This window comes from Python bivittatus, unplaced genomic scaffold (assembly GCF_059951505.1).
Source record: "Python bivittatus isolate LINGU-HERP-01145 unplaced genomic scaffold, Pbiv_v1 ctg000590_np1212, whole genome shotgun sequence".
NCBI lineage: Eukaryota > Metazoa > Chordata > Lepidosauria > Squamata > Pythonidae > Python > Python bivittatus.
In genome coordinates, this window is record NW_028277086.1 from 6,066,594 (window position 1) to 6,085,463 (window position 18,870).

General features: G+C 40.8%; 1 protein-coding gene across 1 annotated transcript; it reads left to right on the top strand.

The window, feature by feature from the left end:
* Window positions 1-16,909: 16,909 nt before the first annotated feature.
* Window positions 16,910-17,866, top strand: LOC148214735 (mas-related G protein-coupled receptor member H-like). Its single transcript, XM_088149263.1, has one exon. It carries the CDS (start codon window positions 16,910-16,912, stop codon window positions 17,864-17,866), a length of 957 nt encoding a protein of 318 aa, XP_088005389.1.
* The last annotated feature ends 1,004 nt before the right edge of the window (window positions 17,867-18,870 follow it).

Below are 18,870 nucleotides of genomic sequence, written 5' to 3' on the forward strand. Positions count from 1 at the left end.
ACTATTATTTTTATAAAATCCAACTTTTCTCTAAGTTTCCAATAGTGCTTGGATATTTTAAACTTTTTATTGCTTCTTTGATTCTTTTGATTTTTGCCTTATTGTTTCACTGTTTATTTTATTTTGCATCTTCTACAGAACAGTTTTGTGTGCTTTCATTTTTGGGCCTTCGAGTCAATTTTGATTCCTGGCAACTGCTTAGACAAGTCCCTGTGTTTTTCTTGGCAGCATTTTTCAGAAGTGGTTGGCCCTTGCCTTGTTCTTCCTAAGAGAGAGAGAGGGGCTGGCCCAAGGTCACCCAACAGACTTCATGCCTAGCGTAGGACTAGAACTCCCAGTCTCCTGGTTTCTAGTCCAGTGCCTTTAGCCACAACCCCAGACTGGCTCTCCATCTACCCACCCATCCATCCTGTCTCTGCGTTGTTGAACCCACTGTTTTTAATTCTTTGGACTTGATTTTAAATGGCTTCAAGGTTTGCCAGGCAAAGAGCTATACAAAAGGTTTCAAATCAATAAATAAAGCTCTTGAGAACTTGTCCAGAGATGCTGTGCTAATACTTGCAGAGGATGATGGTAACAACGTTCACTGAATATTTCTCCACAGTACTGTCTATGACCAAGAAGGGCTGATTTTCATTTTGCATTCAACAGTAAAAAGAATTGAAGTCTGCTCTGCTAGTGGGCCTCCATTAACTTCTCGGATTGGAAGATGCTTCTTGTTTCTTGGGTCTGTAGTCCTGTTGTGAGTGGGTATATGCTTTTAATCCTTGTCATTGGAAGAAAGACACCATAACTACTACTACTACGATTACTACTACTACTGTTTATTCTCTTTTCCTCCTCTAGCTTTCACAGTTTGTGATGATGGATGGCGATCACTTCTTGCTTGCCCTTAAAATCCTTGACCCAGGCAGCTGCCTGGTTTATATCTGTCTTACATACAACATTTGCTTGCTAACTTTCAGTCTCAGCAGGAAGCTTGCTGCTGCTGACTTCAAGGCAGCAACAAATGCTCTGATTATTTAGTGCTGGCCCATTAATCGCAGCTTGTTGATACCTGCATTCTCATTCTATCTGATAGGCCACTCATGAGTACAGCTGTTGTGCGCTGCATCTCCAAATACTTTGCAGATGATAGTGAGATGAAATGCAGTTTTGCCACAAATTGCTGCCTGAGCAAAAGGGATGCGTCTCAAAATCTCTTCAAAACAGAGTGTAGGAAACTGAAAAAGGAAAGGTGTGCCATCATAAATCACAATTATTCCTGGGCATTTCAAGCTAATGGGGATTACTTCCTATATGCCTGAGATGGTAATCTGATATTGGGTCAGACCAGGGGTAGACAACATAGTTGCCATGGATCTTCCCTTCCCTTCCCTTCCCTTCCCTTCCCTTCCCTTCCCTTCCCTTCCCTTCCCTTCCCTTCCCTTCCCTTCCCTTCCCTTCCCTTCCCTTCCCTTCCCATCCCATCCCATCCCATCCCATCCCATAGGGGAAATTGTCCAGAAGACATTGTTCCAATAAGATCAGTTAATGAGCTTGGCTTCATCATTCAGGATTAAAAATTCACCTGGCAGTCATCTTAAATCCCATCATTGAGAGGAGGAAATGCTGTTCTTGGGGCAACTGGTAGCAAGCTACTGTAATAACATTTCTGGACAATGAATAGCCATCACAAAATCTGCAGGTTTTAGATAGGCAATCCTGTCTTGTAAATAGTGGTTTTGGGTCATGTAGTCTTAGTGTGATCAGCATAAAAATCCTACTTCAGTATATGGGACATTAGGATTCATGAAGGGGCTCCATTACAGGGTGCTGGCCTATGCAGCTCCCTTTGCAAGCTAATTTAGGGTTCTCCTTTGCAGATCAACGGGTAAGATATCATTTACAAAAGCTATTCTTTTGCTTTTATTTCTGCTCAGATTATGTTCTTGGAGTCTCTCAAACTGGTTGGCAATCTTCCTTTGCAGCCCAACACAATCTAAACCCTTTCCCCTTTGTTAAGCATTGTACAGGTAGTCCTCACTTAATAACGGCAATTGGGACTGGAATTTCCTTCACTAAGCGATGCAGTCATAAAGGATGATGTCATGGGACAGTGATGCTTAGTGAAGGAAATTTTGGCATTTCCAGTTGCCATGGTTAAGCGAATCATCATAGGTCATTAAGCAAGGATGTCATGTGGTTGCCCTTTGTGACTTCCTGCTGGCTTCCCCATTGACTTTGCTAGTCAGAAGCCAGCAAAGAAGGTTGCAAATGCTGACCATGTGACCGCAGAGATGCTGCAATGGACATAAGTATGAGGACCAGTCATAACTACCACTCATTCAGTGCCATTGTAAGTTTGAATGGTCACTGAGTGATCATTAAGTGAGGATCACCTGTAATGGGAAGAAGGAATAACCTTGAGGAACAGGAGGAAGAACCACAACCAAGACAATGGTCAGATAAAAAAAGTCTGAGTCCAGGCCAAAATTGTAACCTGAGAAAGTGTCTCAGACTTGATTCCCCCCACCCCACACTCCAGTTCTCACAAAGATAAAGGTAGGGGGGAAGCACATTCAGATTTGCAAGATTCTGCTACTATAACGTTATAATAAAAATGCTATTAGCATACATGATTTTGGTTTCCTAGTCTGGTCTACCTTGAAGGACTGACAACTGTGCAGTGGAATGAGCAAAAGAACAATTAAGAGCACATTCTATGGAATTAGCTCCTTTTACCCATTGAGTGCTACGCTAGAAAGAGGGTTTCTTCATACACCTTCCTTCCCACCAAGCCACCTGCTCCATCTTACTATAATATTATTAAGGCGCTTTTAATTTCAAACAAACCAACAAACAATTAAATAAATGGGCATGGGCGTGCCGCACAGCTAGGATGGCCTCCAACATCATTATTATGGCGAGGTCCATGTGCCACATTTGGCACATGAAATGCCACTCCCTGTTCTAGGCAACAGACTTCTGAAAATGCTTCAGCTCCCCCAGAGTGCTTGGACACGTCTGTTACGGGGAAGGTGGAACGTTCCAGGAAAAAAAAGACGATCTCGGGATCGAATGCTCCAGTTTGCATGTAGCAAGGAGAGAGCAGGATTTATTTCTGTTTAAAATATACTTCTGCCTTAGCCCTTTCTACAGGAGGTCAAGTAGGCTTACCTAGGCAGCTTCCTTCCTTTTATGCCCATAACCCCAGCCCTGTGAGAAAGGCTGGACCAGGGTGTCCACAGGGCATCATCAAAAAAAGTCAAGAAAGCACCTGCGATGCACATAAAAAGCAGTTGTTATAGTTGCCATCTTGACTTTTTGATCACACCCTGCAGACATCCATGGGCTGGACGTACAGAGACTGGCTCAGAGAAGATGGACTTGGCTTGGATTTCCCAACCTTTTGGAGTCCTTGGGGTTCTCTGAGCTTGGTTGTTTTCTTGCAAACATCACTGCCTCTGTCACGTTCCCTTGTTTGATTTCTGCAAAGGCGTCAGGGCCAGAAGCAGTCCGACATAAAAGGGTCTAGATCCTATCTCATGTTCTGCATTCCTTGTGAGACTGTTCCCCATAGCAGTAGCCCTCTCCCCAGATTAACAGTTAATTATATGCCTGCATTCTGATAATATGTCTCAATTAAGCATATTGTCAGAAGGCAGGCATTATATCTATCAGAAGCCCTGCTGGCAGTGTTTTGTAGCCGATTTTGAGCAAGCTGGACCAACAGACCACCTAAAGATTAGTCTGCCTCCTATATTCATCCAAAAAAATCATCCAGTTTATAAATTTTGCACTGGAACCCTCTGTTTACCTTTGTTCAGATGAGAGTAGACCAAACTGCATAACGATATCTGAAGGGTTTGTTATCCAGCCTCCCCAGCCAGCCTTCCATATTCCCCTTGGTGATATTAATGTGCCCTCAATTTCTCGCCCTTTGATTTAAAATTGCATGCTATGTGCCGTTAGCAGTTTTCTTAAGGGCTGCCCTTGGAAAAGGAGGGGCTTGTTATGAAAACTATTCCCGTTGCCTTGGTTACTAATTACATATATTTTTAATCACATGTAAGCACTGGGTTTAAAAATAGCTCTCATGTGAGAAAATGTGCTAAGGCGAGAGAGAAGTGTTTATGTACGGTCATGATTCTCATGGCAGTCGAGGCCTTTCTAGGTGGGGTGTTGGTTTTTGAAAATGATCTTTACTAATCAAGGGGAAAATGATTTCTTCCTAGGATGCTGGAAGACAATGCTTCTCCCAACCTTGACAGCAGCTGCAAAACAGGATGAATTTCAGGTGCTAAAATTAAGTCTTCAGACTTGCAGAGTTTATACGGGGTGAAAAAAATGTCATCCTATCCCGTTACAACACTCATTCCGTACAATGCGCATAGCTCCTCATCTAAATTTACATTTATCTTTATTTACCATACTTGGTAGACCACTACGGTCGACAACTGGTGGCTTTTAATAATAAAGCATACGTCTTTTTGTACGCATCTTCCCCAATACAGATATTTTTATACACACGTATATATGCATTTTCTTTGGCAAGAGATTTCCCCTAACAGAATGAATATTTGTATGCATGTCTGGCAGCCATTTTTATACCTATCGGCTAGATTCAAATGTTACACTAAGCTTTAGGTGTCCCATACAACCCATAATGATGACGTCATGATATCTTTGGGCTAAGGATGTATATGATATAATTTGAGTTAGTCACATGTTGCATAATCCTCACCATTTGCATTATGATGTCATAGTACATACATGACATCACTTGCTCCCATTCCCCATTGCCACCCATGCACTAAGGCAAAACGAGGTTGAAAGAAAGATTTCTAATTTTATTTTGGCTAAAGTTCAGCCATGTCAAACATCTTACAGAAACTGTAAGCTCCAGACAGTCATATAATGCATAGGAAAACAGGCAGATAAAGGCCATGCAGGAAGATGTTGTTCTGGAAACCAAATGATCAGTTTCACAAATATCCCTTTGTTAATCTATTTGGTTCCATATTACATAAACCCAACTGCCACAGTTGAGGTCCCGCATCCAAGGTTGGCCACATGAAAAACATCCAAGTGCTACGGAACTCTTATTAGGACCAGCCAGTGTGACTAATGGTGAGAGAAGTAAATTGCAGTTCAGTCATAGGTAGAGCAAGGGGTTTCCATTTTTTTAGGCTATGGAATTTGTTAATAATAATAATTTAAAAAACCTAGAATCCCTGATCAGGAAGCAAAGTTCTAGTGATAGAAAACCGGCTGCATCTGAGTGACCTTTTTTCTCCCCTGGTCTCTCACGGCACCCCATTTAGCTCTCCAAAGCTCTAGGGTCCTGCAGAACACCGAGGACAGAGTTTTAACCCCTTGCAACGTTCCCCCTCTGAAAGTTTCCGTTCCATTGGACTATTTACAAGCAGAATGCATTTCAAAGCAGGTTTATGGATACTAAAAGTATTTGTATCTGCACCAGTGAGGCAGAATAAAAGGTGGGTAATAAATCAGTGTCAAACAAGCAGGGAGTTAATGCAATAAAGAATGCTTGGTTAAAAATACCTTGTACTCAGAAAACAACAGCCTCCTGCCCTCTCTGTTAATGAAAATTGACAGGAGCAGCTCTTTAAATATCTTACTCAGCCAAGAACACCACTAGTTTTTACTTTGCTAGGCACACACAGGCATGTCCTTAAAATTCCAATATGCTGGCGAATACATATATTAGAATGCAAAGTCATATCCAGGATACCATATCCTCCCATTGGACAATTCCCTGCTGTTGTGCCCTCCCACCTGTCCATTCCAGGAAAGTAATGGCCAATTGTTTTCCTTCCTGTAGGCAGGTCTTGCTAGACATGTATACTTTTATGTATGTGTACATGAATGTGTATGTATGTATGTATGTATGTATGTGTATATACATACAGAAAGTTGTATGTATGTATATATACATACAGAAAGTTAAATTGAATATATATGAAATGAAAACAACATGCACATATATGCAGACACAATGAACAACTTTAGGAAATTTCTTCATTGCCATATTACTAATGTCTTTTGATCTGCCATTATCCAGAGTGCTATAATAGCACAATGGCTATAATATTTGCCTTGTAAATAGTATGTTGCTCATTTGAAACCTAACAGAAGTGTTTTTTCAGGTATTTGGCTGCTGAGGGTGAAACCCTTCTATTTCAGGTGACTAGAAAAATGAGAAAATTGTGCACTTCTGGAGGTTTTTTTGGTTTTTAAAAAAAGCACAGAGAAGAGTAGGAAGCACAGGAAAAGGGAAAAAATGAGTAATTAGAAACAAATGTTTCTACCAGTTTTTTAACCAGCAACATTCTATTTGCAAGACAAGAATTAAAGCTATTGTGCTATTATGGCAGTTAAGGTAAACATGAAAGTTTAAATTGTCCTAGAGAGCATGGTAAGCATTAATTCAGTTGAAGGGGCATTCTTTTCTCTGCAAAGGAGCTGATGAACTGCTGGATTTTACCTATAATAAGCTGAAGTGAGCTGTCTCAAATGGGCAGAAGCCTTAAAATGATGTAACTTAGCATGGAAGAGTGTACTTTGGGAATGGAGTAGAAGAATGCACCCTGAGTTCACTTTGATGGTGGGTGGGATATTAATAGAGTACAATATTATCAATTTCTTCACTACAGAAGTGTTTGCCTATCTGGTGACAGGGCAACCAGGCATTTTGGATAAGCCTTTTGTGTTGAAAACATAATGGCCTGAAGGATAATTAACTTATTTACCTTAATCTAAAAATCAGCAATCATTCTCTAAATGTATGGGGAAAGCAGTTCCCATAATCCTAAGCACCATGGCCAGACAGAAGAAAGACATGAAGAGGACCACCAGCTTTGAATGTGTCCATTGGCTGCATTTAATTCATGAAACCCCAAAATGGGCACATCAAAGTTCAGAAGACAAATCTCCCTTAAACTCAGCCTTATCCACATGTGAGATGCAATGTCACTTATATGCAGCCCTCAGCCTCCCCACTTCAGATGTCTAGAACAGACTTGGTCACCCAATGTTTTCCTAACCCTATTTAAAAACAGCTCTCAACAAGGACTGGAAGCCCATGTGTCTTGTTAGTGATGACAAACTGGCCAATTGACTTCTGTGAGCCTGTTTTAAGCATGGCTAAGTTTGCCTCCAACTCATTGATTGAAATAATCAGCCAAATCTCTGAGTGAACTACTCCAGTACGGAAAGAAATGCCATTACACTTCCTTCTGTCTCCTTATCAGCACTGTGGGAATTAACTGAAGGGACTATTTTAAAAACAATCATTCAATTATAAGCAACTGAAGTAATAACGACTTTCAAATTAACATTGCCGAAAACAAGATAAAAGAAATATTTCCTCTTGTCTTTCATCCTTCCTTTTTACTAGCAATTTCAGCCACCCGTAATTAATTTCATGCCATGTAAATCCTAGAAAAAAGGCTATGGAAAATAGATCCCTTTGGATGTAGTAAGAAAACCTGCCAGATCCTTACAACAGGAAGACAGAATGGGTAGTTAAGTTTACTTAAAGACGGTCTCAGTGGGAACCCCAAATCTAGAATAGAATGGGGCAATTAGGCCTATTAACCACATTCATTCAAGGCAAAGCATGTTTCTAATGTGTTCTGTCTTCCTTTATTTACTTATTAGATTTAGAGCCTCCACAGGAGCTCAAGGCAGAATATGTAGACCTCTCTCTTCCTATTTTTCTCCACAATCTACCTTGTGAGGTAGATTGGGCTGAGAGGCCAAAAGTCACCTAGGGAGTGTCATGGCAGAGAGTGGATTGGAACCTGGGTCTTCCTCATGCCAGTCCAACACCTTAATCACAACACCACACTCAACAACTCTGTAAGGTAAAGTAGGATGAGAGAGTGTTGACTCAACATCTCCCAGGGAACTTCCATGGCCATGAGTGGACTGAAGGGTGGAATGGAATGTGGATCTCCCTGGTGCCAGTTCAACACCTTCACCACCATACCACACCAGCTGTCATCCAGTCCTCCACACAATTCTGCCTCTCATATTCAATTCAGTATCTTAGCATGCTAGATGGAAAGGAAGGTTGTACCAATATTTATTTTTCTGCAACCTACATGTCAAGTTGGGGGAAGCCAGGAACAGGATAAAATGTTACACCAGCTAACTAGCTAAATTTCAGGGTCCAGAGGAGATAAGAAGAGATGGATGGCTCCAGATTATAGTCCAATCACCCCTAAGTAGATCAGGAAATGAGCAGAGGAAAGAAAAACTAATTTGGAGAACCGACAGTGACTTAGCTGAGAAGTAAATCAAAGCCCCAAGTGGTAGGGAAGAGGCAGAAGATGGTGTTGCAAATTTCTTCATTTATAATTCTTTCATTCTTTTTCCTTTTTCAAACTCTCTGCTGAGACACATGTGCAAGTCACCTCCCTTGTAATCTTCCTAAACCACCTGGGCCTAAATAGAGGCAGCTGAAGCTTAGTAGTGCATCCATCGTTCTGGTCACTGGAGGAGGCATGAAGAATTTATTAGTGGATGCACTCACTTTCAACAGAGGTATAGCCATTCAGGATCTTCTGCAATAATGAAAGGTTCAAGGGAATGCACAGCATGCCAAAAGTCTCTGTTAACCTATAAATTGTTATTAATTACAAATGCTTAAGCATTACACACACAGGCACATGTTGACTCCTGTTCACTTGCTCCACCACATCCCTGGCCAAGTGATGCATAGGGATTAGGGAAGACAGGAGTCCTCTGTAGATGATAGTTGTGTGCACAAGTTGGGGGTCTTCTGACAGAGATCTGTATAGTTTGTCAGAACCTGCTAATGCATTTTTGAAGAAGACTCTAAAGAAACAAAAGATGGGAAAGAGAACAATGTGGAAGAATTTATAGACAGACAGGCTGAAGAGGTGAAACAAATTCCATCTGAAGTAGAAACATTGGAAAAGAAAGAAATTGTAGTTTATAAAACAGAGATGACAGCTAATGTGGAAATACAAATGACAAGCCAAGAGATGAAAAATAACTTGGGCAAGAACTTATCATTGGATTTACAAAAGGTTTCTAAAGCCTTGAAGAAATCTTTGAGAAGAGACAAAGACAGTTTGAATGGAGATTCAATTCTATGACAGTAACTTGATGAATTAAAGATGAAGATTGTCAGAAGCAAAAGAAAGGAATAAAAAGTTGACTTGTTTGATCAGGGTTAAAATAATAAATACTTTTATAAAATTCTGGAAACCCTTTATGGGCTTTTTGCTGATACTTGGACAGAAACAACAATGATTTTTGGATTTGTGAATGGATAAGTGGAAGGCTATAGGAAAAAGTGAATTAGGTATATAATCTTATGGGGAAATATGAAATTTGCCAGCATTTGTTGCAAGGAAGAGCAGGAGTCACATCTTTAAATTTCCTTTCCTTTCCTTTCCTTTCCTTTCCTTTCCTTTCCTTTCCTTTCCTTTCCTTTCCTTTCCTTTCCTTTCCTTTCCTTTCCTTTCCTTTCCTTTCCTCTTCTTCTTTCCTTTTTTTTTGCACTTTGTATTTCTTTTCTTTCTATTTTTTCTTTTTCTGATTTCAGTTTGGATTATCCTTTAGTATTGTGAAAATCTACAGTAAAAAAGTATTTTAAAACAACAATAATTAGAGGTGGGGTAATCACCTCTGGTTGTGAAAGCACCCCTTAGAACAGTGTTGTCTAAACTTGGCCACTTTAAGATGAGTGAAGTTCAACTCCCAGAATTCCCCAGCCAGCCATGCTGGCTGGGGAATTCTGGGAGTTGAAGTCCACTCATCTTAAAGTGGCCAAGTTTGGACAACACTGTCTTAGAATATTGGTGTAAAGTTCTGACTTCTGAAAGAGACCGTGCTTGGGTGAGTCTTCAGGAGAATCAGCTTTCACACTCTGGACTGGTTCTTGTGTTACAGCAGAGGCTACATTTTAAATGACTTTGGGGGGTTGGGGGAGCCCTCCTAGCATTTCGAGAGAGGAGGGGAAGCATTTGATTCAGTGACTGGCAGGTCTGCCTTCAGCTCACCTTGATCCTTCCCTGACATCTTTTGTCTAACAAAAGCTTCTGCAGGATTGAAAACGTTTGAGAAAAGGTCAAAAGCATCATTGCACTGTTGTGATGCAAGGCCCACCCCTCTTGCATTTGCATGCGATGTCATGATACGCATATGGAAGGGAAGGCATTGCAATGTAAAACCCTGCTTTTCTCATTTCACCCTTAACCCTCTGCATGGATACCTCTGCATGAATGATGGAGAGAACCTGAGAAAGTTTAACTGTCTGCACAGTGTACTGCTTCCATCCACCCATCCATCCTTAGAAACATCAAACATTTTGGAGCTGGCTTCTAACAACACTTTATATTATGGAAAGACGAGTGAGTTATTCTCTTACATTCCTCCCCACCCTCTTCCCTGATAATCAGCACCAACATGGTAGAACATCATTATTCCTTACCACCATCACTTCTCTTTCCACCCCCGTTCCCCAAGTTATCTGTTTGAAGTTTGCCACTGGAATTCCTCAGTAGAGGATCCTGTTTTCACTGCAAATTTTATTATATTCTGGGGGTAATTCTGTTACCGGTTCTTTGAAAGCAGTTCAGAAAGTTGACAGCCCTCATCCCCATACATTTGTGCATTAGGATCAAAACCACAAAGTGTTGTAGCCATTTAATAATCTTTTTCCATGCAAGAAGATGCAAATAAGAGGCTTCTGAATTTGGAGGAGCTGTTTTGGGGGGCCAAATAAGAAAATATAACATGATATTGTCCAACCTAAGGATCAAAGCAAGGTTCAGGAGGGAGATCTTTGGCTAACCTTCAATTTCAATTTTAAAATGTGAAAAAAACAAGGGCAGTGTGATCAAAGCTGTGATTGAAGCACCCTCTTGAGGCAGCTATGAAACAAAGCAGCATCTGGTCCCTAATGGAGACTCAGCCTAGCCAAGCATCATGGAGAGCACCACTCTGCCAGCCTTTGATGTGCAATGGATGCGTCTCCAGAAGCAGCCAGCAGGAATGAAGTAAGCCTATCTTGGCACCTCAATTCGAGCTGCTGAGGCTCAGTACCTTGCTTGGTTGAGTTGATGCACCCTCCTGCCCCCAAACGGATCACCCCAGAGCTTCACCCTACTGAAGCGACGTGCTGCTGCTTCACATCTGCCAATTAATGGCTACTGTAGACCAAATGGAGCAATGTGCTCGCCAAAGTTGGAAAACTGGGGATCGTTTGCGGAAGATAGAGCTGTGATTGAAATGAAATAATCATTTTTAAAACAGTCACCAAGTACCAATAAAGTATTTCAATCATTTTCTGTTGGGTAGAATTCTGGAAGGTGATGGGTGTGTGTGTGTGTGTGTGTGTTATTCCCTTTATGTCCATATTGGCAGCCCCGTGTGAACAATAGGAGAGCCCAGGAGAAGGAATAAAGAAGATGTAGCAGTCAACCTATGAATGAGGGATAGGGAATGATAGCTGTAGTGGCAGGGTGCTTCCACCATAAGGTAGAATCAGATGGCTGAGGAAGGGGAGGCAACTGGGATCATCCAGATGTTTTGGAATGCAGTTCCCACAGTTTCTTGCCACTGATAACGCTTTTGGAGGTAGGCCAGGTCAAAAAGGAAACACAGCAGAGATTCCAGGAATGCTCTTTATTGTAGTAAGGTAGAATAATAGAATCTTGAAAGTCTGTTCCAAACCTTTCCTGCTCCTTTTAAGTATAACAAAGTCAAGGTGGTGCTGTTCTGAGTCTCTTTCTCATACTTTCAACTTTCCCTGGGCTTCCATTTCCCTCCTCCTTCTCAAGGCCAGAGTTAAATAAGCACCAATAGCTCTATATTATAATTCATTGTTAGTGCTGGTCTGATTAGTCTTTATTCAATAGTCACTGGGCACTTCAGTTAATTGACAAAGCATTTGCTAACTCATACATTCCAGATCCACCCCAAGTATTTCTCAAATCGCTTATTCCTGCAGTAGCAGACTAGGACTGAACTGCTATTTTCATTTAAACAAGAAAGACATTTTAAGTAATTTAGTAAGAATACCACCCCAGCTCACTGGCAGCTCTGTTCCATAGGGAGAAATCCAAGGCTTTGTTTTAAAAGATGAAGTATACGTCAAAATACCTAAAAGGGCTATTGCTATAGAATTGAGGTATAGCCAAGTAGTATTTTTTAATCTGTAGCTGAAAATTAGAGGCCATTCAGTATCAATCTTATCTAGTGAATCTCAGTGAATGGAGGTATCTTACTTGTGATGTTTAACCTCTCTGTCTGATATTGAAGATTAAAAAAAAATCAATGGGATGTGTGAACTTGGCTTCAAGTGACTGCTCCTATAAGATATGTCATTTCTGCAGCCAGAGCTCCAATCTTGCAAAAACTGTCAGAAGCACAAGGCAGACTGAATGTATTACCTCTGCCCCACAGTACTGAAATGAATTTGCTTCCCCAAATCTTCACCAGCAAATGTCCCTACCAATTATTCTCCATATGATGTATACTAAATCAATTAGGTGTAATGCAGACTAAAAAATGGAAAAGATGGTTATTGACTGGGTTGGGTGAACTTCAGGTTTTCAAAAGTAAAGGAGGAAATTCTAAAGACCTGCTCACCCATTCATGAAACAAAAATAAAATATGCACCCACAAGCCAGGCCACAAAGATGGATGTTGGCCACAGAATTCAGTGTGTTTCATCAAGAACTAGACATTAATTCAAATTGTCTGAACTGGGAGAAAATGTATCTTTGGCATCTTCTGTTCAGTGTTGAATAGACCAGTGTTTTGAAATCTGGAAATTCAATTTGTAACTGAAATCTTCAGTTATAAATGGTTTATCTGTAGCTTGGCTGGTTCCTGTTGAAAGTGAAGAAATGTTCCAGATTCTGTAACTGTAACCTAATTCAATAAAGTAGAGTTCCAGCATTTCTTGTGGAGTCTGTTTCCTGACCTGGCTTCCTTTGAAAGGCTGACATCAGTCTTGAAAGCCTGACCGCCATAAAGAGTTAAGGCAGAGTTAAGTTTGTTTCTAACACCTTCTTCTTTTTCCATGCTCAGTTCATGTTTTGCTAACTGCCACATTCCTTCTGTGTGGTTCTTTACACTTGAGGCCATGGTCTCCAGCAAACCAGTCACCTGGACCAAAGGAGGAAGCTATTGTGTTGGAAGATGAGATTGGACATCTCTTTTCTCCTGTAATGGCCTACCTGAGGGTCCTGCCATATCCCTCGTACTGACACAATTGGGAGCCATCCCACTCCTTTAGATTTAGATTTAGAGAATACATTAGACTACAAAGTAGTGCCAGGCAGAGACATTCTCCTGTATGGTTTCCTGTGAATTAATGGTTGCAACTTGATGTTCTTGGACTTATTGGCTGGGTTCATATAAAAATGCTGAATTTGACTAAAATTGGGTTGGTAGCTGGTACTTTAATATGTGGGAATCCAGGCATTGTCTTAGCATGTTCTTAGCATGCTCAGGCATTGTTCTTAATTGAGAATGGTGTGGTATTTGAACATAGCAACTGTGTTCCGTTCACCTGGGTTGAGTGTGTTTGTGAACCCAATCACTTAGTTAGAAAGTGACCCAGGGTGTGTGTGAATATCCTGTCTTTCTTTCCACAATTCTCTCTCCTGTGATTTATGTCTTCTTTGGCTCCACATGCTTCAGTTAAATGCCAAGGGATGGCATCATGAGACGATGTCTCCTATCAGACTTCCTTGACAGTATGGTTGGAAAATTTTCCCTTCCCCTGGAGAAATTTAGAAAAATGGCAGTTTTACAAGCAAGATGAAAGGATGGAGAAAAGACCAAGACAAGAAATTGCCTGGCCCTTGAGTTGGCCTTTAAAGAAGGCTTTTTGCTTTTCCCAGTTTGAAATGTAAACTTTCTTCCCAACACTAGGACATAATCTCCTGAACCTGGAATAGACATTTTTAATGCTCTCAGAATGAAGTTAGTTTTTAATTCCATGTTAAAATAACATGGAAACCTGTGACTTATGTCTTCTCTGGCTCCACGTGCTTCAGTTAAATGCCAAGGGATGGCATCATGAGACGATGATGCCATCCCTCGGCATTTCAGTATGAACTACTACCATCCTGCTTCACTTACCCCATCTTTGTGCTCCTAGGATGAAAAAGGTAGGAGCAAGGAGGTTGTTTTGAGAATCCGTATGGCTGTAGAGAGCCATGGAGATGGCCTTGAGGGAAATATTCAGAAGACGTTACAAAAACATAAAGGGCAGAAGCCTTCTTTGAGGCCTGGGAAAGGAAATAGGAAGAGTCTCAGGCTAGGTCTACCCTGAGTCACTGAGGTGCAAGAGGAGGGGATGAAAAAAGAAGAGTAGAACTAGACATTATGGAGGTAGGCTATATGTACAGAATCTTGCAGGTCTGCTTCCTGGTCTGGACCACCTTCAAGGGCTAATAGGGGCAGAACCCTCAAAACCCTTCTAATTTTGTTTCATCCGAATATCACTCATTCAGAGCATTTCAGTGGAACATTTGGCATATATCTATTTTTGTTTTTCCTAAGCATTATAGAAAACTGCTTTTCCTTTCGTGCACTTTGTACTTTCTAGTCTGACATCTCCAAGGAAGAAATAAAAAACAGAGATCCAATTTTCCCCTTTCTTGCCTCTCTTCCTCCTACGATGGTAGCCATTAAGGGTAATTTAAACAGAAGAGAAGAGTGACTTTCGCATATTGAGAAGGATTACAGCGTTCTGCCAAACACTAATGGTCCAGAAGTTAATGGCTTAATAAGGAATGCCTTGAGGAAGTGGCATCTCACTCTTCCTGAGGCTAGAACAAGCCTCTCTGGGCTGCACTGTGTTGGCAACCCTGGGAGAAGAGAGGAACTATTTCTGATTTTATCAGAGATTACGAAGAAGGCATCCTTCATTCCTGAAATAGGACGGCTCAGTAGAGTTTGGATACCAAAAGGTAGGCACTTTCTGAATTTATACATTTACCCCACACCCAGAATTTCTCCTCCATGATTGATTGATTGTGCGCCATCAAGTTGTTATTGACTCTTAGTGACCTGTGATGGGATGTATCTACGAGGAGGAGAGTGATGTGGGAGATCAAGGCTATCAGGAAGGAGGAGGTGCATTCCAGGAGGGAGGAGGAGGCAAGAGGCAGCACAGTCCACAACAGGAGCGTGGGAAGCGAAAGAGGTTCAAGATAGCCACTCCCTAGAATCTCACAGAGTAGATCCACTAGTTGCTGTAGTACAGATTTAGTTCGGCAAGATTCTGTCTATAAGGTGTAAGCAGAAGAAGGAACTATACTTGACTGGTTTGTTTCATCATTGTTCTTGGGCTGGGCCTGACATGACCACATAGATATTCTCCATGATGATCTGTCTCCTTCTCCACGATGGTGTGTTTCCCATGCCTCCGAGCAAAAATACAATAATGCACACCTCCCCCTCCCACAAAGTTTCTGTGATAACTTCAGCTTAATTTCTAGATCCAGTTGGAGCTCAATACACTGCACTGTCTTTTGCTCCCATTCACACCATTTTCCACCTAAAGACAGATCAACAGCAGCACAAGAAGCAACCATTTAGGAAACGTGTATGAATTATGCATAGTCAACATCTCTGTTTAATCTCATCTCTTTTTTCCCCAAACAACAACAATAACAAAGAGTCCTGGGCTTGACAAATACTTTACATAATTCATGCTGTGATTCCCCCCCCCCCTTTGGGGTAAAGGAAGAGCTGCAGCTTCCCTCACAGAACCTGCTGTGTCATTTCTGGGACATTTCCTTAAGCTTTGCCTGCATATCCCCAAACCCAGAAAGTTGAGCTGCATGTTTGTGTGTGTTGAATGAAATGACACCCTTAAGAAGGAGATTTTTTAAAATGCTTCCATTGGCTCTAATGGATTTTTCTTTTTAAATACAGGCAGCTGCGTTTGTTGGGGTCTTAGTTGTAATGACCAAGAGACCAAGCCTGCCTTACGGGCCACTGATTCTACACTTGAATCTTTAAGGGAAAGTACAGTTGTGATTAGCAAATTGGCAGGACTGATTCTGACCTTTAGGCAAATCCCTACACTTTGATACTTAGATCAAAGTATCATGCCTTAGATGTTGTGCCTTCGATCAGTGTTGACTCCTGGTGACGTCCTGAAGAAGTCCCTGCAGTTTTCTTGGCAAGATTTTCAGAAGTGGTTGGCCATTATCTTCTTCCCAGGGCTGAGAGAGACGGACTAACCCAAAGTCACGCAGCTGGCTTCATGCCTAAGGTAGGACTAGAATTCACAGTCTCCTGGTTTCTAGCCTGGTACTTTAACTACTACACCAAACTGCCTCTCACTTTGATACTTAAGAGTCTTAATATCTATAAGCCCTCTGTAATAGAGAAAAATAGAGAGGAAGGAAGGAAGGAAGGAAGGAAGGAAGGAAGGAAGGAAGGAAGGAAAAGATAATAGAGAGGACCTCCTTGGAAAAGTAATCAGTTTGCATTTAATTAAAATGGAGTCATCTCTGAGTTAAGTTCAATTCCTGGGGATTTCATGGATGGGGCAACAATACGAAATAGTTTACCATTGCCTTCTTCCAGGTGTTTTTCAATTTCCCAGCCCAGTTTACAGACTGGGATTTCTTTGTGGTTACCCATCCAGGTACTCACCAGGTCCCACTCTGCTGGGTTCTTGAATACCAGCCAAAGTTGGCTAAGTGCAGTCCACTTGCTCGGCATTTTACATTTACCATCTCTATAACACACTTTTGCTTTTGTTTCAATAGCATGCAATTAGCTGATCAATCCTTTGTTCAGTTCGGCAGTGGAACTGATTCTGCCTTTGTCTCTTTTTTTTTCCTTTTGCCAGCAATGCCCATGGTAGAAAAGCCCAGACCACAGACTGAATAACATGCCAAGCCTCTTATCGTCACCTTCTACAGACACAGGACCAGAACTGACTCATGTGGATGCTGAAACTCCAGTTGTAACCATTTCAGAACCTAATCATTCTTTTTATCACTATTCAATACTTATTACGAATATCTTCATTTTGATCATCTCCAGTTTTGGCGCTGTGGGGAACGTAATGACTATGTGGGTCCTGGGTTTCAGCAGCAAAATTTATCCTTTCACTGTCTATATCCTGAACTTGGCAACAGCTGACCTTGGGGTTCTCCTCGCCAGGATGGTCTGGTTTTTCCCTTTAGTTTTGACCCAAGAGCCTGTCCTCCTGGCAAGTGTCTATTTCCAGTTTTTCCAGTTTATGTGCATAGCTAGCCAACTTCTACTGACAGCCATTAGCTTGGATCGATGTTTGGCTCTCCTCTTCATGGCATGGCATCGTTCTTATCAGCCAGGACATTTGTCCATAATTATATGTGTTCTCCTATGGATGATTTCCTTTCTGTTCTCGGCAGTTCACTTTATACATTTCAGTTCTTGGGGTAGTGAAAATTCAATTACAGCATTATACCCCTTCAAGGTGACTGCGCTGACTTGCCTCCCACTCTGGACAATTGCCACCATGGTTCTTGTTGTTAAAGGCTGCTGTGAAATGCAACAGTTTTCACAGCATGCTCTCTTAATGGCCATCTTGATTACTCTTATCTTCTCCCTCCTGTTTGCTCTTCCTTTGAATGTCATTTGCATTGTTGCATCATTTGAGGATGTCCCAGCCTACATATTAGAACTGGGCAGTTTAGGGGCCTGTCTGAATAGCAGTGTTAATCCAGTAATATATTTCTTCGTTGGGAGAAAAAAGAGAAGTCAACCTAGAGAGAATATCAAAGTCACACTTCAGAGGCTTTTCCAGGAAGGAGAAGACAATAGGGAAGACATGGAGCTAGACCTTCACTTTCAAATTTAATGCTTCCACAATTTTATGAATGGGATTAATTGATGGCCCGTCACTGGCTATCTAATATCCCTTCAGAAATATGAATGGGACATAAACAGGATCTAAAGTAAGGCTGCGCTTCAGATTTGGTTAGGAGTATCAAAAAGGCAATTTTATGTTCAGTTCCTTTTTGAAAAAATGTAAGATTTTTATTAGTGAAATATAACAAACAAATAAAAATAATACATCAGTAATTGTATAATAAAAAACCATATATATGACATTGATTAAAGTAAGCTGAATATAAGGGGAATAAACAAAAGATACTAAAGAAACTAGAAAAAAGGAAGAAAGTATGATCCATATAATATCCATGTAAGATTAATTCTTAATCTTATTTTTAAATTTAGACCATATAGAAACATATGGCTCCAACTTCTCAGTTGTAGAATAGAAAGACATTTCAGAAATTGAAAATTAGCACATATCTTGAATCCATTTCTTAACATCAAGATAATACATTTCTTTCCAGCTACATGCAATAATTCTTTTTACCAAGGTCTAGGCATGATAAAGCAAAAGTTCTTCATAAGATGTCAAATTCCATAGTTTAGGAGTATAATTCAGTATCACATTTACATCTGTAACAACTACATTTTTCCCAGTGCTCTGATTCTTAATACATTGAATTAATGTTTTGCTGCCAGTTGAAATTCTACCAGTTTGTATTGAGAATAAATAACTTTGGCCCCATGTAGATCACTTTCTGCTTAGAACAAACAATATTTTCCATTTTAATTGCCTATCTACCTTCTTTGGAGAGATCTTTTTGGAGCTGTCTATACTTTTTTATCCCTTTTATCACCCTGATTTGCTGAATATCCTGACAGTTACTGTAGCAACCTAAACCTTACTAGGACTTTATCTGTTTGGTAAAATGAAATGGAAAGGATAGAGAAACAGACTGTATGAACCAAAGAACTGGAGTTAATGAAGTTCAACACTAGTAGTCAAGAAGCAGCATTAGCAGAGAA